This window comes from Vulpes vulpes, chromosome 1 (genome assembly GCF_048418805.1).
Source record: "Vulpes vulpes isolate BD-2025 chromosome 1, VulVul3, whole genome shotgun sequence".
NCBI classification, from domain to species: domain Eukaryota; kingdom Metazoa; phylum Chordata; class Mammalia; order Carnivora; family Canidae; genus Vulpes; species Vulpes vulpes.
Genome location: NC_132780.1, coordinates 183,695,836 through 183,720,066, shown reverse-complemented (window position 1 = coordinate 183,720,066; position 24,231 = coordinate 183,695,836). Strand labels below are relative to the sequence as shown.

The 24,231-nt window shown below is 36.5% G+C and overlaps 1 protein-coding gene across 2 annotated transcripts in view; it reads right to left on the bottom strand.

The window, feature by feature from the left end:
* Positions 1 to 1,002: 1,002 nt before the first annotated feature.
* Positions 1,003 to 24,231, bottom strand: part of FHL5 (four and a half LIM domains 5) — a 44,799-nt gene continuing 21,570 nt past the window's right edge. For both annotated transcript variants that reach the window (XM_026002900.2, XM_026002901.2), the window contains 5 exons: positions 16,143 to 16,313; positions 15,148 to 15,322; positions 14,014 to 14,183; positions 9,373 to 9,559; positions 1,003 to 4,876 (listed from right to left, as the gene is read on the bottom strand). In XM_026002900.2, coding sequence (XP_025858685.1) covers positions 4,713 to 4,876; positions 9,373 to 9,559; positions 14,014 to 14,183; positions 15,148 to 15,322; positions 16,143 to 16,301 — 855 coding nt within the window. In that variant the 5' untranslated portion in view covers positions 16,302 to 16,313 and the 3' untranslated portion in view covers positions 1,003 to 4,712. The remainder of the gene's footprint in view (positions 4,877 to 9,372; positions 9,560 to 14,013; positions 14,184 to 15,147; positions 15,323 to 16,142; positions 16,314 to 24,231) is intronic.

The window sequence follows — 24,231 nt, the reverse complement described above, 5'->3', positions numbered from 1 at the left end:
TTAAGATCTACTCTTGGCAACTTTCAAATATGCAATGCAGTTTTATTAACGGTAGTCACCATACTGCACATGACATCCCCACGACTTATTTATTTTATAACTGGAAGTTTGTACCTTGTAGCCCCATTCACCAATTTTACCCTCTCCTACTCCCCACCTCTGGCAACCACCAATCTCTTTTCTGTACCTAAGAGCTTTATTATTTTTTCTTCTCCAAATTTTTATTTAAATTCCAGTTACTTAACATACAATGTAATTTAGTTTCATGTATAGGATTTAGTGATTCATCACTTACATACAACAGCCAGTGCTCATCACAAATGGCCTCCTTAATCCCTATCACCTATTTAACCCAACCCCCTGCCTACCTCCCCTGCAGTAAACCTCAGTTTATTCTCTGTAGTTGAGTGTTTCTTGGTTTGCTCCCCCCACCGCCATGTTAATTTGTTTTGTAAATTCTACATGAGTGAAATCATATGGTGTTTGTCTTCCTCTGACTTATTTCACTTAGCATTAGCATTATTCTCTCTAGCTCCATCCATATCTTTTTGCAAATGGCAAGATTTCATTCTTTTTATGGCCAAGTAGTATTCCATCGTGTATATAAACCATATCTTTTTTATCCACTCATCAGTTTATAGTTTGGCTTTGTAGATGATACTGCTATAAACATTGGGGTGCATGTATCTCTTTGAATCAGTATTCTTGTGTCCTTTGTGTATCCATGAACTTTAAAACCACTAAGAATCCCAGCAATTCCTCCAATATGGAAATAATAAGAAATTAGCTAAAGACTATCTCAGTCAAAATAGGATAGTCAAATTAAAGTGGGCCTTTTCCAATAGAATATTTTTAGAATCACAGGAATGATAATTAGAAATAAAACAATTCCCAGTTTAGAATATTTAAAAATTTGGTCACTGTAAGAAAGACCACAGATGTGTTTCTCCTAGTTTAACAGGAGAGGCATTAGTATCTGAGTCAGACAGAATTCAATTATGCTATTTTTCTAAAGACTTTATTTATTTGTTCATGAGAGACAGAGAGAGAGGAGAGACATAGGCAGAGGGAGAAGTGGGCTCCTCGAGAGGAGTCCAAAGTGGGACTTGATCCCCCATAAATCCCTAAAAGAATTTTGAGGAATTTGTACTATGCAAATCAATTCAGCATAAGAAATTTCTGAAAGTGACAATTAGTAAAATAAGTAAAAACTGCATTAATATTATCTATAAATATATTTGAGAATAATTTATGTGCTCGGTTAAATATATCTAAGACATACTATAACAATCATTTTCTTATTTAAAATATAAATTATCAGTACACCAAGTAGATTACAAAATACCTTTTTCCTTAAATTCAAAAGTGGTATGACTAAAATCAGACATATGTTTTTCCGTTGATTTTTAATTTGTGGTTCTGTATTTCACAACAACTTTTAACCAACACCATTTGTGACAGTGTTATGCATTTTCACAATGGTTGGCCAATCTTTCATTCCGATGAACAACTTAATGTTTCTTGTTTTTTTCTCAATTTTTAAAATAGTTTAGTGACTGTGTAAGTTTTGAATCCATGATGGTACCGTCATACTTGGCTTAACCAATGAACCTATATTTTTCTAATATAACATATTTGTGATCTTGTTAAGGGAAAATTGAAGCCATAATAACACTCTACCTGTTATTACGGAAACAGAAATTCTTTTCTACATTTTTCTTTGTCATATTTAATACTAACATGATAACATAAAATACATTGATTTGTTACTTGTATTCTCATCTCTTGGCTTGCATTACCCATTGCTTCTTCTCTCTTTTCTGTAGCCACTCACCAAATGTGCTACTGCGTTAAGAGATGTAGCCTTTGAAATCTTGACCTCTTCAGTTCTAGGCCATACAGAATCATTAGCATAATGTTCCTCAAACACTGTCATCATGCTTTTCTCCTTTATTTAAGAGCAGTTAGTAACTTTCTAGTGCCTGTTGTATCAAATATAAAGCTTTTATCCTAAGAGTTAATATTCTGTCTTCATCTGACCTTTTTCTCTTTTAGCTATCTCATTTCTTCTTGCTCTTTGGCACAGTCTCTCTGATACTTCCAAGCCATCTGGTTGTTATTAGCACACAGGATTGGCTTCTAACTGCTTCTCTGCCTGTGCAGATGTCACTCCCTGAATCACTGGATGCCCACTGCTTCCTGAGGCACTCTGGTCCATCTTTGGATAGGTCAGAGAGCTTTTCTCTTTACTGACCCGAAACCAATTATAGTACACAGTGTAAGATTTTTACTTTCATCTTTGTATGTATGGCAGTCTAATGAGATCTTCCTTCTTAATTGTTTTGCGTATGCATCTTACGTCCACAGTGACACTGTTGATCAGCTATAGGGAAGAGCTTTATATCTGGTAATGTCGCATTTCCATACCCTGATCTACCCTCCCACCACCCCAGAACCACAACAGTCTGAATTCTAACTCTATGAACAGTACATGTTTAATACATATCTGATAACTAAACTATTTTCTAACTATGGAATTATTTACATGTGAAAATATATATATTTATGTATACATATCAAAGCATAACAGAATCTCTATCCCAGAAATGATTCTATGAATTTTAACAAAACAGATAGGATACAAGCCTGATCATGTGCCTACTCACTCCCCACATGAGGGAAAAATGCTTAAACAGTACTAATTGTTTCAGAAAACATTAGATTTTGCATGTTTTTCTATAATTGGTTAACAGAGACAATGTTACATTTTGTATATTTATCCAGACCTAGAAGGGCTTGGTTTTCTAAATATATGTTCTAGATCATGGAACAATTGGTGTATTTAGTTCTATATGTGCAGTTTCAAACAATGCAGCAAAAATATTGATAGCTTTACCTACTTTTTATACTGTGAATGTGAGAAATTATCTTGGTATTGTTACTGCAAAAAAAAAAAAAAAAAAAAAAAGACAATTATCTTTTAAAGAGCCTTTGTAGCCTGACCTCTTATTAGCAACTCTAAATTGTTAACATCCTCAAACGTCCTTGCATTTTGAACTATTTCAAAAATTGTTTCCATAACAATTTTAATTGCATCTTCTGTGATACTATTTTAGTTATTGTAATCAGCTACATCATATAATTAAATTTCAATCAGAACCTTTAATGCTATGCGGTGATCTGAGAGTTGACACTTATGAAAATGTTATGTTTGTGTGGGTTTCTTCTCCTGACCTTCCCCTACCCCAGCTAAGTGACACTTATATAACAAGGACGACAATTGACCATGGAGAAAAGAGGTTGCTTTCCATTTGTCCCTCATTATGTGGAAAATATAGCCCAGGAACAGCTTGGTATGGCCATCATCAGTTGACGTCTGGTAGAAAGCTATGGATATATGGTGATAGAATTCTCACTAAGGCTGTTACTTCTCTTGTGACCAATAAACACTGAATTATTTATAGAATGGCTGCTTAAGGTTGGGAATGTACCTCTGGGCCACACAGGTGATTGGAACTCTCGGGACATGGTTGGCATGGGGTGCAGTGGATGGCACAGGTATGGACACACAGTGGGGAGGGCTCATCTATAGCCCACATTGCTCTATTGTACTGCTTTGCAGGTCCTGAATTATCAGCAGTGAATTATTCTTTTTCAGTTCTTTTTATTACTAGAGTTTGTGAAAGCCCACTTTTATGTCTTCCCATTAATCATCTATGTAATTTTAGAAGGCAAATTCATGAAGCTCAGAGCTAATTATGCATTCTATTATGCTTTTAGATATCTGGATGAAAGTCATGTTCCAACGCTCAATCCCTTCCCTAAAACTCATTTCCACAAGTGATGACTTAATGATCTATTTACTTTAAAGGTTTGCCTTTGGGGACAATGATTATCCTGGTTAGCTCATTTGAAAGAATAGACTTCTCTTTCATGGAATCTGTAAGTATTTAGAAAAATCATTGTGCGCTTTGAAAATGCATTTGATACAACGTGTTGAAACCTGTGCTTTGACAATCTCTAGATAGAGAGGACCCCTTTATACCCATGCAGAGTAGGAGAGCCATGATGTCCAAATTCTCATTTCCATTTGTTAAACATGGAACCAACCAGCTGTGGAAGCAGTGCGGAATAGGGCAAATTGCAGGTTTCTTTTGCAACTCCAAAGGCAGTATGTGTGAATAAAAGAATGATAAAATGATAGAATTCTCAAATAGGGTGATTACTAATCAGTTTTCCCTGACCCATTTTGTTCTTCTACCACAAATAGCTAGTCTATCTCATTATATATAACTACCTAGCTAGGAATGCAAACTAGCTTCACATGTGACTGTCAATTTAGTCCCTTACTTTCCTTTTCTTCTGTGCAGTTTTGAAAAACATCAGTCTTTGGTAATAACATCCATGACTTCTAGGTATAGGTTATATGTTTGATTAGACTAAAGCAATATTTTCCTATGTTTTTAACAGCAGAGTGCAGTATTTTGCAAGGAGAGATGCCTTGTGAGTTAGGATACACTCAATTCTTTTAGACTGTGCTTTTTCTGAGCTCTTGTGATACAGCTGAAACAGAATGTGTGCAAAAATCCTTCTGCTATAAACTCTACATTAATATTTGTAAAACTTATTTCACAAGCACTACTTCAACCAAGTTCTGGATTTAGTATGAACAAAACCAGAGTGGATTTCAGGTGAGGAAAGATCGTCTTCCTCTAGATGTCGGTGTCCAATCCAGAACCACATTTGCGGCAGAAGATTTCCTTGTTCTGGGTCAGGAAGCCTTCCCCCACCAAGGAGACTGAGCACTTCCCACAGTTAAAGCATTCACTGTGCCACTGGCGGTCTTGAAAGCAGATAAACTTGGCACCTCTGAGACCTGTAAAGGAATTGGGGGCAAAGAATATTCTTCCAAATGAATAGATTAAGCATTCCATCAGGTACTCTTCTAGGAACTGTTGATAACAGCAGTGAGCAAGACTACACAGAGGCAAGGAACCTAAGAAGGAATGTGGCCTCCCACGTTCCTGTGTCCAACTGGGAATGTCACCAGAGGAAGTTCCTCTGATGAGATCCAGCCTGATTCCCAAATTTTTCCATAATCTATAAAAATAGGTAAGAATCTAAATATACAAACAGATAAAAATTGCCTAAGGCAGATAAAGAAGTACAGTATAATGCTGTGGGCAGAGGGCATAGATTTCAGTCAGGGATATCTAAGTATGAATATCTTCTTTCCCTTTTTGTAACCGTTTTTCCTACAAGCAAAATTAAGATACAATAAAATAAATGTATACTTCCTAGGCTGCTGTCTGATGTTTTAATGACTTTGAGTTCTCTTTCCTCTATTTCTGCTTAGTTTTACTTAAGATAAAGTTCTCTGGTCATACTGTGGTTTGGGACACAATTTCCAAACACTCCAATAGAAAATTTCATTCTGACCATTATGTAGCTAGCCTAACATGATGACCTTATTACCTTGCCCAAAGACAACCTCAGCCTAGACTTGCAACAAAGACCTGTGAATCTGATCATTCTGGCCACTGAGGCCATGCTATCCAGTAACTAGTCTTTGCCAAGTGCCTTGTCAGCCTCTACCACTTCCGCTTGGGCTTCACTTGAGCCATAACATTTTGAAGAAAGGTAGTAGAATTTGAGTCTTCAGTGAGAATCTCTTTCTCTATTCCTAATATGCATCCAGGCTATAGTTTAAGAAATTGATTTTGAGGGCTTGAACTATGTTAGCCCTACTCTGTGAGTAATGAGCAAACCATGGGAAATTCGTGGCATGATGATCACTTAGAAAGAGCTTGGGAAATAAAGACCCAAGGCATCCCATCCCTACACCTTTTCTCCTTTTCAACTCCTCAAAACCACATATAATTCTCAAATACTCCATTTGAGGAAGCAAAAAAGGTGAATAAGCATTATTTTTAATAAATGCTCCATAAATATGATAATGAACATTTATTTCCATTCTAGAAATGTTATTTGATGTCTTTACATATAATTTACTGGTTTATAGATAAATGTACATCAAATTTCTTTACTTCCTTTGATTAAATGTATAGCTTGCTAATTTGTGATGCTATCATCATTACTCGCTAATAAATCAATAATGAACCAGTTAATTCCCTGAATGTTATTCAAAACATTAATAAGCCAACTGCAAGAATCATGTTCTATATATGCATGAATTATCTCTGTTCATAAAACTAATTATTACACCTCTTGCATTTTGATGCTCATGAGTTTTTCTTAATTTTATTAGTATGCCTGTAAAAGTGGTAAATATAAAAATATTTTCTAGAATTTTACAAATAAGAGAGAAAAAGAAGCACCTGGTAGTAGGAATTTTAAAAAGGCAGAGTCAACATTTGAGACGTTTATAAATTATTTCAATTTTGGATACATTTATTCCCTCAGGTCATGAGGGTCATTTGCATTAAGAAAGTCCCCTGGGAAACCCATCTTGGGCACCTGTTTTGTTTGGCTTCATTTATCACTGAGAATTTAGTAGAATAAGAGCTAGCGTTTGTTGAGCACTTGAAAGGGAGTCAGTCACTATTCTAAGCCATGTACTGCTTTACATAGTTCTCACCTCACCTTCATGAGTAGATATTATCATCAACTCTACTTTGCAGACAAAAGTTGATGAATAGAGAGATTCAATCACTTGCCCAAATCAGCCAGCTGGCTGATCTGGGATTAATCCTAAGCCATCTGGCTTCAAAACCTATGCTCTTAACTTTCCCAAGTTCAGTCTGAATTTATCTTTTGTAAAGACCATGACCAGAAAAATTAGCATTCCTTTCTGAAGAAATAACATTTGAAATTTCTTTTAACACAAAATAAACAGAAATGGCAGGAGCTAAGATGTTAGCTGTTCAACTCCTCATTTGCAAGTAAGGCAAAGGAGGACCTCAGTGGTAACTTTTTCACCCATGGTCACACAGTAGTCTGGGACAGAGGCAAGACCAAGGTCTTTACTCCTGAGTCTAGAGCACTTCCCACTACGTCAAGCTGCTTCATCTAGCCCAGAAAGTTTGAAAGGCTAATCCTATCTTAGAGGAGAAAAAAATTGTTATACCTTGAGTTTGTTCAAATGAATCAAATTTATTCTGATGGGATTTAAAAAATTCACACCTGAGACTCATGGGTAGATTTAGTTAATATAAAAAAGTATTTTGAAAACACCCTAACATAGTTTTTAAAGTGACACATTGTTTGCATGAATGTGCAACTTTCAAAAGATAAACATATAACAGCCTAAGAATTCCCTATGGTACATTAATTCAAAGAGCTTGATTTTAAAGAAATACTATTGCAAAGCATATATATAAAGAATCAAATTAAGAAAACCCATCAAAGTGAGTTGGAAGTTTTTGAAGCCATTTAATCTTAGGTGTCTCTCCTCAGAACCAAGAGATTATGATAATTATTTAAAAAATGATTTTTTTTCTAAATTAAATACATAATCCTGTATTTGGATTATTTTTGGGCCAAGTCAGTGGTTCTTGATCATATTTATGTTACATGCAGGGCAATGAGTTTTTTTCTGTCTGAACCTGAAAGGGGCTGGGCTCAGTGATTGACATGAAACAACCCAACAGAAAAGTGTCCCTTAGATACGTGAATCTGTGATGGATCAGAATTGAAACTCCTCAAATCCAGGGCTCACATGGGCTCTTTGCAGGTCAGTATTAGTCCCCTGAGTTCCCAGGAAGTTTTTAAACCCATTCTGAGTTGTTGAATCTTCTCATTTCTTCATGAAAGCACTTTTTTTTTTTCTTTTCTGGCTAGTTCAAGAAAAATGTTCTAGAATAGACCAACTGCATGCCTTGGGCTGTAATTGCAGATTTACCAAGGAGATTTTTTTGAGCTCCCGGTACTGATACATTTCTGGAAGTCCCATTTTCTAAGTAAAACTGGTAGACAGCAGATTATTCTCTTGATCGTAGGAGCTGTCAGATGTGTAGAAGCAGGGGAGTAGAGTGGTTAAGAGCCCAAGCTTTTGAGCCCGATAGTATGGGACTGCCAACGGAATCCAGTGCAAGGGCTGGGAAGGTAACAGAGCTGAGGGATGGAGACAAGCTGTGGGGTACAGAGAACTGGGGCAGCCGCTGAGCCAATGACAGAAATCCAGCTGGGGAACGTGAGGACAGTCTGATCACCCTGGCAGGCTCTTCATTTGCTTTTGGCCGCAAAGATGGGTTATAACACTAGTTGTTTCCAAACATATGCAGGCCAAACAAAACACCTGCCCACCAGCCGTAGCCCTGGACCAGGTCAGATGCTGAAAAACATGGTGTCCTGTGCAGACAAATGGGACCTTGTCTGTTTGGGTAATAATCTCCCTCCCCTTGCAGGTCAGTGGAAAACTGCTTAGCTGGCTTTGCAGTGAAACTCTTTTCTTTCTTTGAAGATGTAAGAAGATTCAACTTTTATTTTGTGATATATTTGAAGATGGAGGAGGAGGAAAAGGATAAAATAATCTTTAATTCTGTGTTACATAAACTGAACTATAAGAAATGAAATATGGTCCAAGAATCCTAGGAATAGGGAATAGAAGTACAGTTCTGCTGTATTATTAAGTAGGTGACTATAAATTGCCTAAAAGAATAGCTCCTGGGTTTTTCAGGTCATGCCAACTTCATTTTTTTTTTTCAACTATAGGATTAGCACTCTGGAAGTATCTCTGAGGAAAATTTAATGCATCATTTTACCTTGAAAATCTTTTTAACATGAATCAATTTACCCATTTGTGATATTTTCAAATCACGTCACATAAATGTATTCTGTTCCTTCAGCAGAATGCTATCTTGTTTTATTTCATCTATTCATAATTAAAATGTATTGCAAGTGGATAGAGAGAAAAGAGAATGACACACTTGTTGGAAGCATCTTCAAATTAAGTCTAATTAATTCCTGACCTCTGCTAGCTTAATTATTATAGCTTCAAATTTTTGTACAATATTTGCATTTAACTGAAACCTTTTCTATTTTAGGGCCCTTTGGCCTTGTTTGGAATTAAGCAGGATTTTTATTTATAGGTACTTTTCTCCCACTTAAATCTTTAAATGTCGGGCCTCTTCGTGAAGTTCTTCTCTGATCTCTCAGCTCATCCTATTCTCTTTCTCTGAAATATTACTTAAGTCATTACTGTTAGGTTTAGTATTATTTACCCTCTACAGAACATGGCTCTCCTAATTATGCTCTCCTTGAGGGGTCTAATATTTATATTTATGTGTGGGTCCCCTTGTGTGAGGATCTCAAAATATTATCTTTTTTTTTCTTTCCTTCCCAAATTAACTATATAGCATCTACATGCCATAAATGTCCCGTCATAGGACCATATTAAACTAAAGAACTCACCAGTGATAGGTTTGGTGCAGGCTGCACACTTTTTGGCATAAAGGTGGTTGTAGCAGTCCAAACAGAATGGATAATCATCTCTGGACATAAACTCCTCTTCACACAGCTCTTTCCTACAGCCACTGCACAGAAAACACTCTTTATGCCATGGCTGGTCATGAAACGTTATCCCACCTGAAGTTATCACCTGCCAAAAGATCACAAAAAGGCAGTGACCATGACTATTGCGATTCAAACCTGTTGTGATCCTCTTCTGTGTCCACAAGTGGTACTTTGGACATCCTTGTGTCAGGATGTCCTTTCCCTGTGATTTTTTGGAATCAATATGAGAAGCAAAAGGCTATAGGGATTAAAGGGAACTAGCAAGAAATATCCTAATTTTTTTCCTACAGTGAAATAGAAAAGATCAGGGCCATAATGGACTCAGGAAAATGAAAAAGAAGCTGACCCTTGATTCCTTTTCTCCTCTTTCTCTAACTTTCTTGTTGGGCTTCAAAGATCTGCCATGAGCACTAAGATCTTTTCTATATCAGGTTCTTATTTCCATGTCTAACGTTTAGACATGCTGAAAAAAAACACTTTCCCCTGAAAGCTGTATTCCAGCCATAGCAGCCCTGAATGGAATTGGTAAGCACCAGCATCCACCAATAATGACTAATATTTCTGAAGTGAGCTTTCAGTCCTCAGCGCTGTGCTAAAAGGGATGACCTCTTGTTTTGTTCTTAACATCTGACACAGCCAGGATGATTATCTTTTCCCCTTAAAGAGGTGCAGAACCAAGTGTTAGAGTGGTCAGGTCACTTGCTAGGTGACACAGAACGAGCATGCAAACCTACAGTCTGACTCCGTAGCCTGTGTGCTTAGCCAGTAAAACTATAATACTGAGGCGCAGTTACTTTTCACTAACAAACAGCTGCTAAGTCCTTGTTGAAAGAACAAACACCAAGAAGAGAAACATCGGTACAGCAATTCCAGTATTGTGTCTAGCACAAGTGGGGTGCTCTGGCAACTGTGTGAGTTTTCAACTTTAGAACTAAGCAATAAGCACAGCTTGCATGTTGAACCTTAATGGTTAATGTGTGATATGCTGGGGTTTTGTCAGAGATGCTTATTATTCCTCCATTACATTTTTTTTTCTAAACCAGTTTAATCCATGGGTTGTACTTTTTAAAAAGCCGATGCATCTTTATTTAGAATCAGAGGGTAAAGGATGCCTGGGTGGCTCAGTGGTTGAGCATCTGCCTTTGGCTCAGATTGTGATCCTGGGGTCCTGGGATTGAGTCCTGCATCAGGCTCCTCATGGAGAGCTCTGCTTCTCCCTCTGCCTATGTCTCTGCCTCTCTCTATGTGTCTCTCATGAATAAATTAATTAAAAATCTTAAAAAAAGAATCAGAGGGATAAATATTGGACACCTATTCTTGGGTAGCCATTCTTAAATCTTAAATCAGAGTATCTTTCGAACCCATGGCTGTTGAGTTCCTGGAGTAGCTGTGGCATCTGGAATGTGTTGATATACTATCTGAGGTGATTCCTGTAATCTCTGTATTAACTGGATATAGAAAATGCAGAGCCTCTTCTAAGCCATCTTATTGCTGAAAAGTTAAAAAAAATGTTGTCTATGATACATGCTTTTGAAGAGATTATTCTAAAGATATTTTTGAATCTTACAACAAATATATTAAAAATTAAAGATATTTGATAGAAAAGTTATTTTTCCTAAAGGAAAAAAATGTATACTATTCTAAATAAGTAAATGGGAAACATAATGGTGTATGTGAACTAAAGCAATTTAAAATACCCCCTACTGATTTCAAATGCCTCACTGCAGGCACAGCAGAATTCCAGATTCCTTTGATTTGTTTGGTCAAATTATTAGCAGGCAATGCTTAAAAGATTCCAAACTTGAAAAATGTATTCACAACAAAATAAAACTTGATATATATACCAAAGACTGTTTAATTAGGGAGAAAAAACTCTGGAACATTAAAAATAGTTTGCTTATGATTATGTTCCTTCTGAAGAGGCACGCAGGCTAGGATGAAGTCAAATATCTAGACGTGGTTTTTGCCATTGGTTGATTCCAGGATTTGGATCAAGTTTCTTCTCTGGCAAAGTGGAGGCAGTATTGGTTTTGTGCTTAGTAGACCACAGCTGATGAATCAGAGAACACTCTATATGAACTTCGAGGAGGTTGACTTCAGAGCACTTGTAGTTTGGGAATACTTGTTTTTGGTAGAAAGTAGGTTTTATTTATTGGTTGATATTTATTTATTTATTTGGGAGGGTGGCAAGAGGGAGGGGGAGAGAATCCCAAGCAGGCTCCATGCCCAGCAAGCAGCACAATGTGGGGTTTGATCTCAGGGCCCTGAGATCATGACCTGTGTCAGAATCAAGAGTTGGACCTTTAACTAGCTGAGCCACCCAGGCATCCTAGAAAAGAAGTTATAGTTTCACAAAATAAAAATGTTTGAAAAAAGTTCTAAGGGTCTGGTTGTCCAAATTTTTTTTTATTTTTTTATTTTTTTGCCTATTTTGTTTGTTTTATTTGGTCTTTGGTTTGAGTCGAAACATTGTTTTTCTTCAGCTTGGATCATTTGGATCAGAACATTTATATCCAGCTTTCCTTAAATGACTTGTGGTTTTAAAAATTAAATAGAAAATAATCTGGCATGTTGTGATCTGTCTACTACCCAATATAAATATTTCACAAAGTTTTGATGACTACAAATCATCCTAAATATAGGACAGGCTCCTATAACTTGGGAAATGCCAGTGCTTTGGCTTCAAATAGTGCTTAGCATGGATGTACTAGAGAAATTCCCCTTCTCAAATCTTTATAGCATTGACAGAAACTTTATATTGTATGCCCAATAAATGATTGTAAGATAATTCCAATGTCTCGTTAATATTTTACCTTATCTTTAAGAGACACAATCTGAACATGGCCAACTTGGCTGTCCCACAAAACAGTGAGATAAATCTACCACTTTATTTCCAGCATCTGTTTCTAAAATGTATGCCATCATGCATGGGTGGCTCAGTCAGTTGAGCATCTGACTCTTGATTTCAGCTCAGGTCATGTTCTCAGGACTGTGGGATTGAACCCTGTGATATAGCTCCATGTTGGGTGTGGAGCCTGCTTAAGATTGTCTCTCTCCCTCTCCCTCTCCTCACCACCATCTCCCCCCCCCCCCCCCACTGTGTGTGCTTTCTCTCTCTTTCTCAAAAAAATCAATCAATCACATGTCATTAATGCTGGCAATTCTTCTGAGTTTCTTTTTAAAAGATATTTTATTTATTTATTCATGAGAGACACACAGAGAAAGGCAGGGAGCCTGATGTGGAACTCGATCCCAGGATCTCAGGATCATGCCCTGAGTGGAAGGCAGACACTCAATCACTGAGACACCCAGGTGTCCCTTTTTTTGAGTTTCATATATTGCAGGGTCATAGGATCTGAGGGTTGCTTGAATTCATTTCCTAAGTCAGTGTTTCTGGTTGAATAATGGAAGTCTCTGGGTATAAGATGGTTTTATATCAATAAAATAAAATAAAACCATCAATTGATGGTTACTATCAATTGTAATTTCAGCCATCATTATAGTATGATCTAATCATTATGACTGGAGTTTTATTGATGCCTCTGCAAATGCAGTCCTAGTATTTTCAATACAAGTAGAAAATTGCTGTGCACATGCACTCCCATAGAAAGTGGGAGTGAGATGTCTAGCTGTCCAGATGCAATTATACAAATGGTCTTGAGATCCGCCAAGGCAGCCCATAGATCAAAAATGTTTAGACACGACTGCTTTCCCATCACAATTTATAGTGTTATTTTAAACTGTATGATGCCTCATGGGTCAAGGATTTTTTTCAAGCACATCAATACATAGTTTATGAAATACAGACAGGTTTTTATCAAGGTTATAGAGATGAGGGACTTTTTCACATAAAAGCTTAAAGGCTAAAAAAGAATTGGACAAAGTTTACTTGAAAGCATGATGTTTTTCTTATTGGAAGATATGTTTTGAATGGGTATCCAAGTCAAAAGGTCCTAAATGATGCTTTGGAACTGGAACCAAACCACCTGCTGCCCTTAGTTCTCTTTCTAATGAATTTCCCTAATGATCTTGCCAGTCTCTTGATCTACCTATTTACTCTTTAGAAATATAAAAGCTTCAAGCCAAGAAGACATTTGTGCTGCTGGGATATAATGTGAGAAGTTAAATATCCTGTTAGAATTGGCTCCCTTAGTGACTCTGTGAGACAAATTAATATTTCTCTGAAACTAAATGGATCAAAAACTCTTTTCTAAGAAATATCTTGTATTCACCAAGAGATATGTACCCTCTGCCAAAATACATGAAATCTTGTGTGTAATAGCAGTGACCACAACTGGAATATCTTGAGCTTTTGTGATATTACATTCATGTTCCGGGTGGAGTTTTATGATGATAACAATAGGTGACCATCTTCATTGTGACACGTAGTGTGCTTCTAGACATGTTGGAATTCAAAACTAACATGAATGTCTAAAGACAGACATGACATGATGGTATTAGTTCATTCTGAGTATATAGTGAAGTTAAAAAGCAATGGTCTGGAAGGTTCCACAAGCTTTATCCTTTTTAGATAATTACCTTCTTACAAAAGCTGCAGTAGTGCGCAAACTCCTTCTCAAAACATGGCACACAATAATTGCCACTCTCTTTCGAAATCAAAGGTTTAGTTCCTATTGGCTGTCGGCAATGCTCACACACAAAGCAGGTTTCATGCCAGTAGTTTCCCTTAAATTCCATTTTGCGGGAACCTGTCCCCCCCCAGATAAGAACCTGTTAGTACAAATGAAGTATCATTTTACTTATTTTAAGTAAAGATATGTCAAATTACTTAAAAAATATATTTTTAACATTAAGATGATAAACTTAATTGCCTTTACAGAAAAAATAGTGTTTTGTTGGCTTCTAAGACATTTATCTGAAAAAAAGAAAGGTAGAGTTCAGCCATGATGATGGTGAATCGCTCTTTTACTGAAAACTGTGCTGTGTAAGCTACAATTTGAGATTTGAAAGTACAACTAGTGGAGACTCTGAAGGGCTGTGTGTGGTTTAGATAGATTGGGCCATAATTATCAGTACTGGGATATTAGGACTGCCTGAGGCACAAACTCTTGAGATTGATGTTGTGTAGTTATGGTCTTCTAGAAGCTCTTTGAATTCTTAATAAGAAAATGAGAGAGAATCGTGTTTTATGCTGCTGTCCATAGGGATTTAGAAGAGAATCAAAATAGAGAAAGTGCTTGCCTGGAAGTATAATGATATACATGAATCCTTGTCTTGCCTAAAAGGAATAAAGATGAGGGGCCCTCAAATCATTTTTTGTGCTGCTACAAAATGATGGTTGGCCCCATTCTCCTATGATGGATTATGCTTCCTGATGCCATTGTTTATGCCTAGGACAGGGTGTTTAATGCAGTGTTAGTGTTATTAGTTTAGATTTTATATTTATTCTATGGCTCAGATTGTGGTTGAAAATGTCTCTATAAATTGACTTCATGAAAATACATAGAACACTGTAATTTACCTATACAGAATAATTACCCAGAAAGAATAATCCTTTTATTTCTAAAATACACAAAATGAAATAAAGAGATAGCAAGACAGATGTCTTTCTCAGAAGTAGGGTTTTCCTAGCTACTATACTCTTCCTGTGCTTGGGTGTAATTCAAAGTGTTGCAGTTTCAGTTAGAGACTGGAACTCCCTTGGGATCTTACCAGGCATGATGGTCTTCTTGCAGTGGAAGCACTTGGAGGAGCACTCATTAGAATAGCACTCCGAGCACAGCAGGCGCTCATCCTTGGCAGCAAAAGGCTTTTCCACCAAAGAGTGATTGCATTTGGCGCAGTTGAAGCATCCTTCATGCCAGTGTCGGCCTTTGTAACAAAGATCCTTTGAGACAGAAAATATGAGTTAATTAAATGTGCTAGTGACAAAATAGGTCATTTTATCAAACAAAACTGAACACTCCTTGGACTCTGGTGTCAGTAGTGTGTGTGTGTGTTAGTAGCTTGAGGGAAAGTTGTCATTGATACTATTACCCATGGAGAGGATACTCTGGGGAAGTTAAGAGCTAGAGCCTTGGGGCCTCCTTAGTTGGCCACTAAAGACAGATGGAAAATAAACTCTTTCCTGTTTCTTCAAATTACTTCTTGCTTCCTCTTATGAACTATAAGAGGGTTTTTTTTTTTTCCATGGGAGTGATTTTTATTTTTAGGTTGTAATATCCTATCCTTGTTTCAGATTACACAAAATCTCAACACCACAAGACAAAGACAAAAAAGAAAAAGAAAAAAGTACAATAATGTGCATTGCAGGAGGAATGGGTTGTATGAGGGCACAGTGCACTTAGTGGAGATGAGCCTAATCTGAAGCCAGAAAATATAGGCTTTTGAATCTCTACCCTTCCAATTATTTATACATTTATTTATGCTCATGTCATTCCAGAGATAAACCAACATCTTAGCTGTGTGACTTTGGGCAAATAATGTAACCTCTTTAATCTTTAGCATCTTAAAAAATCATTGTGAGGATTAAAGTATTTGTTATATTTTGGAGTGCTAAACACAGTACCTGGATACAAATGGTAACTGAAAGATGCTTATATCTAGTAGTAGAGCAATTCAGTATTAACAGTTAATATTGAAGAAAATGAGGCATTCCAAAGCATCCGTCTGTCTGTTTGCATGCAGTAAATTGAAGAAAGACCCACCTTGGAATCTGACTCGATTGGTTCTTTGCACTCCTCACAATAGTTAGAAAAGATACGATCGTAACATGAAACACAATATGGATTGTCATTCTTTAGTACATACTTCTTCCCAAGAAGTGATGCTGTGCAGTATTGACAATCAAATCGAGCAGTTGTCATTGTGGTTCAGTCCTGTGAATAAGAAAATGATTCATGTACATGAAAGCAAATTTTTTTATAAGATAAATTATGAAGGAGTCAAGCACTTGAATGAATTTATATCTTAAGCAAAAAACCACCAAATTAGGAAAATATGCTGTAGTCATGGTGACATTCAGGGTGATTTAGGAAAGGCTACTCTCCCATTTTGGCAGTTCCTGTGTGTTTTGCTAGCAAAATACATTAAGCCAGCAGCCAGATTGTGAAAAACATCTTGTATTCATCATTCACTGATGTGAACTTCAATGAAGATGTGGTATGTGTTGAAAGAGGATGGTTTCACCTCAAGGATATAAATATGAACTGTTGATAGGTCTTTCACTAACTGTCATCACTTACTAACTTGCTGGAGAGTTCTGGAGGCAGAGTTCTCTGGAAATCACAGCAGTCTGAGGTGGAAGTTAATAATCAAGTACATTGTAATCTTTTAGGCTATTCTTTTATTTCTCAGATCTTTACTGGGCATCTAATGAGGGTTTGGCACATTAGTCCCAAGATCTTCCTGTAGTATATACTCTCTTTTGGGACATTGTCTTTACTTGTGTCTTTACATGTGTCTTTACTTAATCTCCCCAAATATGCTGTGGACTCCCAAATCTGTGGCTAAAGTTATCCTTGCCTCCTGGGCATCTCCATTTAGATGGCCCACGCTAAACTGGCCAAATAAAACTCCTTAGCAGGTAGGATTTAGTCCAAGTGCTGGGTCTTCATGTTTGCTGTTGAGCAATTGCCCAGATATGGAAGTGCGTGGAAACCATCAGTGGTAGAAGAGAGCTCTGTGCTGCTTTGGGTTTTGGGATTAAACTAAAATTATATAGAATGGTTAATAGCAGGAGTATCTTGCTGAATGAAAAGCTGATAAGAAACATAAATCCAAGGCAAGGATAAGAAAACCATTAAAAAACAGAACATATGGATTTTAAAAGGTTAATTAGGCATTGAACATGAGTTTTTCATTGTCACCTAATCACTGATTTTCTTGGAAAATGAGATTGGTTATCTCTGGGTTTACTGGAATATATCAGGAACTATGAATATTTTCCAATTCTCTACCTCAGGAATTTTTTTTAAATTTTAGCAAAATCAAAAAATCAAGTAGTTATTGTAATGCTTTTTACAGCATTTTTAATGCTAGTTTTTATTTACTACATTCAAATTGTATTCCCATACATTTTTGTCTTCCTTTATTTTATTTTTTTTTAAATTTATTTATTTATTCATGAGAGACACAAAGAGGGAGGCAGAGACATAGGCAGAGGGAGAAGCAGGTTCCATGCAGGGAGCCCAATGTGGGGCTCCATCTCGGGACTCCAGTATCACGCCCTGGGCTGAAGGCGGTGCTGAACGACTGAGCCACCCAGGGATCCCTATTTTAATGATGTTTCCAGCAGACTGTCTTGCTGACTATATATTGTCATTAATTCTGTATGTAGCAGTTTTGCTATATTGTTCTTCACTAACAGAGAAAAGGCTGGAGATTTGGAACATGTGGGGTTTTTTCCCAGGAAAGATGAAAATTCATAGTAGAAAGTTCCCAATGGAACATGCCAAAATTATCTGCAAGGAACATTGAATTCCCTATTTGATTAATTCCACAGAAATGTCCCTTTCAAGTGAATACAAACACACTCAAAGAGTTATTGAGGGCTTGGAAACAGAAGGAAAATAGATCTGTTTCCCTTGGAAGATTTTAAAATGTGAGTTTTGTTCACATTTACAGTGATCATGCATTGGTCTCTTAATAGTGAAATAAGGGACATACACCTTTAACTTTCATCACTTAGTATAGAAAATGCCATTTTCATTATTAGAACTTATTTGGTGTTAGATGTATATAAAGCATCCTACTTCCATTTTGTGAGGCTTTTAGTAACCTATAAAATGATGCAACTGAAGAGATTACAAAACTGGTAGTATTTCAGCACTTTAAACACAACATTACAATACCTATATCTCATTTGGTGATCAGGTCAGGAATCTAAATATCTAAAATTTGAATATCTGAATAACTATTTATCTTATAAGTATATAACTATTGATACCAAAATACATATCAATAAATAGAAATACTTGTCTAAATAAATAAGTAAATATTTATATATTTATTTATTTATTTATTTATTTATTTATTTATTTATTTATTATTTGGACTTTTAATACAAGCAGTTCTAAATAAGGTAGGGGCAGGCAGGAGAAGCAAAAGAATTTATCTAATCAGATCATTTTTTACCTAACCTTATTCTTTTCTAAACATCATTCTGTCCTTTTTCCTTTTCTTTATCCCTGACATTAATATTTTTAAATACACTGGGAATAGCTTGTGTCCTAGAGCAGACCAAATGGCTTGCTTTTAGTCGTTCCCTAACAGGTAAAGCTGTAAGAAAGAGGATGAGGACCATGTGATTCTTGTCTCAGGAGCCTGCCTCTCAGGGTTAATTTGGCAAAGATACTGGGAAATTTTTTTCTTTCAAAGATTTAAAATCCTTGAGCAAAGCTGATCTATCATTGTGAACCATAAGAAATCTTAATATTGGGCAGCCCTGGTGGCGCAGCGGTTTGGTGCCGCCTGCAGCCTGGGGTGTGATCCTGGGGACCCGGGATCAAGTCCCACATTGGGCTCCCTGCGTGGAGCCTGCTTCTCCCTCTGCATGTGTCTCTGTGTCTCTGCCTCTCTCTCTCTCTGTGTCTATGAATAAATAAATAAAATCTTAAAAAAAAGAAATCTTAATATTAACAATGTAACCCAGTTGGAGAGCATTTAACTTTTTTAGGTATGAACTCAGAAATGCTAATAATATCAATATCAAGTAGACATTTTTGTCAAACTCATTTCAAAGGGATTATAGATATCAATGAAATAGATTCTAGGCAAACTTCTTGTAAAATTGTTCTGTAATTATACAACAGGTTAAGTACAGAATTTTGATCATTGCATTTTAGAAGACTGCTTTAGATATATATATATAAATATATTTGATATAAATATATCAATATCAATATATATTGATATAAATATATATTTGATATAAATATATATATATTATATATATATTATATATATATATATATAAAAGAGCTAACATATTTAAAACTAACTAAATACCTCAGAAATCCAATGTCATGACTGGACTTGGCTTTCACTTTCCAGTTCCCTATTTTATTTTAGATTTCTACCTAAAAGGATATAGTTTGTTGGCAATAGTTTTTCCATAGCTGAGAATGCTGTTTCTTAGATGTTATTTTTTAAACCAGGAATAATTTTGCATCGTTATATGTTATGGTGAATTATTGATTAGAAGGCTAATGCTATGAGGAATATATCCACTTATATTTTTACTATGCTGAGCAGAATTAATAGATTCACAAGACATGTACTTGAGAGAATGTCAAACAGGAGAGACGCAGAGACTTGATGCCTGGTATCTTTAATATGCTTTTGTTTGCAAGGTATCATACATCATTCATTTACCCATGCAGTCAATAAACATATAAGTATTTTTTTTATTTGCAAAATAATCTGCCAGAAGTTGTGAAAGACATAAAATAGAGCTGATTCAAATCCTATCCTCAGAGAACTTATTATCTATAACTAAGCAAAAATTAGGAAGTGATGAGGGGAAATGAAAGATTGTAAGAATTTAGAGCAGTGGTTCTAAACACAGAGTGCACATTAGAGTTTAAAAATTTCCAAAGTGAAAAAAAAAAAAAATTTCCAAAGTGCAGGCAGCCCGAGTGGCTCAGCGGTTTAGCGCTGCCTTCGGCCTAGGGCGTGATCCTGGAGACCCGGGATTGAGTCCCATGTCAGGCTCCCTGCATGGAGCCTGCTTCTCCCTCTGCCTGTGTCTCTGCCTCTCTCTCTCTCTCTCTCTCTCTCTCTCTGTCTGTCTCTCATGAATAAATAAATAAAATCTTAAAAAAAAATGTCCAAAGTGTACCCCTACCCCAAACCGATCAAATCAGAATTTCAGGAGGTGAAGAATGAGAAAAGTTTTTTTCAGTTCCCAGGTGGTTCTAATGCCCAGTAAGGTTTGTCCAATGGTGGTGAAAACCACCAATTTAGAGGAGGGAGAAGAATTATTACTTTTATCTAGAAAAAATCCAGGAACAATTTGGAGAAGGTGGAGTTGAATGAATCATGCAGTAGATATTATGGGTTGGCTCTTTCAACCTTGGCTTTACCCTCCTCACTGGAGAGACTGGGAAGCTAAAAATATTTCCTGGCTTTTCTTCAGCTAGTGTTCAGGAGGCAAATTTGGCTCTGCTAACTCAAACCATGTGTGTAAACTGGAAGATGGGAGGGAAATGGAGGATATGTGCCTGTTGCTGTTGATGCTGGCAGACTGTGTCAGATATGTGAGTGGTTTCTACTATTTTGAAATGCCTGGACTCAGGTTGTCCAGGGTTCAGTGACTAGAATTTTGGCTGTGAGAGACAGTTGTAATGGTATCATCAGCAGCTGCAGCTGGCCTCTGGATTACAGAGCAGAATGGAGGTAGAGGTGGGCAACGAGCAGCCTCTCCTACCCTTGGTATTTCATAATAAAAATACTATCATATTTGGTATCTAGTGTTCCTGTTTCCTGAGTGCCAAGTATGGTATTAACCACTTTATGTGGATCATCTCCTTTAGTTCTCACTTGACTCTATAGGAGGGGGGTCTATTTTTATTATCCCCATGAATAACATTATCCCCTTAATAAAGAAACCAAAGCTTAGTGAGGCCAAGAGCACCTAGCTGGTAAAAATGGGAGACCTAGAATTCAAATCTACGCTTGTCAGGAACTAAAGTGTAGAATCTTAGCCTGTGCAAACCTGTCTTTCCCTGGAGATGTGGGGAAGGACATTTAAGATAGAGCAACAGAATTAGGGTAGACATTCCTACTCTGTCCTCCACAGGCTCGGGAAGTGGCAAGTAATTTATTCAAAATGGCTTGCAGGGCACAAGAGCCAGATATTGAAGGACAAATTGGAAAGCTAGACTGGGCAAAAATCATCAATGGTTTAAGTTTCAAGCTAGAGTTGAACTTTTTTTTTTCTATAGAAAAGAAAATAACCACTGATGAGGGTGGGGGGAGGGGAAGAGGGGGAGAGAATCCCAAGCAAGGTCCTTGACCAGAGCAGAGTCTGACATGGGGCTCAATCCCAGGACCCTGAGATCATGACTTGAGCTAAATCAGGAATTGGACACTTAACTAACTGAACCACCCAGGTGCCCCAGGAGAATTCTTATTGAAGAAATAATGGCCAGTCTTCCAAAACTGACAGATTACATCATGTTACAAATATTTTTTTAAAGAGATTTTATTTACTTATTCATGAGACACACACACACTCAGAGGCAGAGACACAGGCAGAAGGAGAAGCAGGCTCCATGCTGGGAGCCCAATGTGGGACTCGATCCTGGGACTCTAGGATCAGGCCCTGAGCCGAAGGCGGCGCTAAACCACTGAGCCACCCGGGCTGCCCTCATGTTACAAATTTAAAAAAACAAAACAGAGCAAAAACTACAAACCTTAACCAGGCTAAAAACACACACACTGAGGCATCTCAGGGTAAAACTAATAACCAAAGGCAAATAATATCTAAAATATAGGATTCAAAATATTACTTTCATTGTAACAACATATTAAGAAGCTACCTCCTTCTCAATAGAAAAAATGGAAGCTAGGCAATGGGAAGATAAGGTAAAATTACTGAAAGAAATTAGAAGCCCACTTATAGACTCTAGACTTATCTGTCTATACTCAGATAAAATAGCTTTTCATAATGAAGGTGAAAAGAAAAGACATTTTTCAGACAATCAGAAACTGAATATATCCACAGTGAACCCATATTAAAATAAATGCCAAAGACCACTTTTCAGGCAAAAAAGCATTGATCTCAGATTGAAGCTCAGAGATGAAGAAAGCAGTGAAAAACAACAAAAATTATAAATATGTAGGTATATTTAAATAAATATTGACTATATGGAACAACTTTAAAGAATTAGAAAATTTGGATAAAGTGGAAAACTTCTAAGATAAATAAAACTTTAAAACTAATAAAAGAATATAAAATTTCAACTAGTTGGTAACTATCAGAGAAACTGAATTTGTTATTAAAAGCCTATGCACACAGTAAAATGCAAGCCCAAATAGCTTCACCATTGAATTTTACCAAGCCTTAAGAAATGGCACCTCTCTAATAAAACTACGCCAAATATTATAAACAGATAATATGTTAATTTTGAACCCATTAAAACTCTGATACCAAAATCTGAAAACATTAATGAAAAGAATTTATAGGCCAATTACACTTATAATAAATAATAAATTTTGCAGACACACAATATTTCCTCAAATGACTAACTGGTCCTAGTGATATTGAAAATATTAATCATATCATGATAAATTGCTTTTATCCCAGGAATGCAATTTTGGTTTAAAATTAAAAAGAGGGCAGCCCGGGATGGGGGGTGGGGGGTGCTCAGCGGTTTAGTGCTGCCTTCAGCCCAGGACACGATCCTGGAGACCCAGGATTGGGTCCCCTATTGGGCTCCCTGCATGGAGCCTGCTTTTCCCTCTGCCTGTCTCTCCGCCTCTCTCTCTCTCTCTCTCTGTGTGTCATGAATAAATACAATCTTTAAAAAAATTAAAGTAAAAAGAGAATCACTCTATTTCACATTTACCGAGAGAGAGAGAGAGAGAGAGAGAGAGAGAGAGAGAGAGAGAGAAAGTCTTAGAATTATCTTAGCAGATTTAGAAAAGGCCTTTTCAATTCATTTAAAAAAGTTTTTTTAAAGGGTTTTATTTATTCATTTGAGAGAGAGATAGAGAATGAGCAAGGGGGGAGAGGGAGAGGGAGAGGCAGACTCGAGCCCAACTCGGGGGCTTGATCCCAGGATTCTGGGATCACGACCTGAGCCAAAGGCAGACACTTAAAACAACTGAGCTACCCAGGTGCCCCGACTTCAATTCATAAAAAAAAAACTTAGTAAGTTAAGAACAAAAGGAATTTCCTCAATGTAATTTAAAAAAAATATAGCAAACATATTTATCTAATGGTGAATGCTGATAGCTTTTACTCTGAGGTAAGAAACAGGAAAAGAATCCTTGTGATCACCACTTTTATTTAGCTTTATGTGAGAAGTCTTGGTCTGTGCACTAAGATGAGAAAATGAAAAATATCAGAATTGAAAGGGAACAAATAGACTGTCATTATTTACCAATGATTGATTTTGTGTGAGGAAAATCCAAATGATTCTATAATAAACAAATAAAATTAAAAAAAAAAAACAAATAAAATTTGTAAGTGAGTTAACAGAGTTGCTGGATAAAGCATCTATATACGAACATCAAATTCTTGTAACAACAAACAGAAAATGAAGTTTTAAAAATATGTCATTTATGGTACCATTAAAAACTCCTCAAATATCTTGTAATAAATCTAATAAGCATATATTAGACTGCTACATAGAACATTTTGAAGAACTATAAAGAAAACCCAATAAATCAGGGAAAGAAAAGATAGGCCATCTTCATAGACTTGGAAATGCACTATTGTGAAGGTGCTATTGCTTTTCTATCCCTTTTGGAATACCAGAAAATGTCTTCATTAGCTTGTAATAGGGAAAATTTTCTTTTTTAAAAAAGATTTTATTTATTTATTCATGAGAGACACAGAGTGAAAGGCAGAGGGAGGAGGACCCTGGGATCACAGCCTGAGCCAAAGGCAGATGCTCAACTACTGAGCCACCCAGGGACCCTAGAAAAAAAATTTCTTAGACAAAGTAGCCACATAGGGAAAATTTAATAAGTTGGATTATATTAAAATTAAGACCACTATTTAAGAAATATTCAAGATAAGAGAGTGAAAATAAGAACCACAGAATCAGAGAAGGTATTGCAACTCAT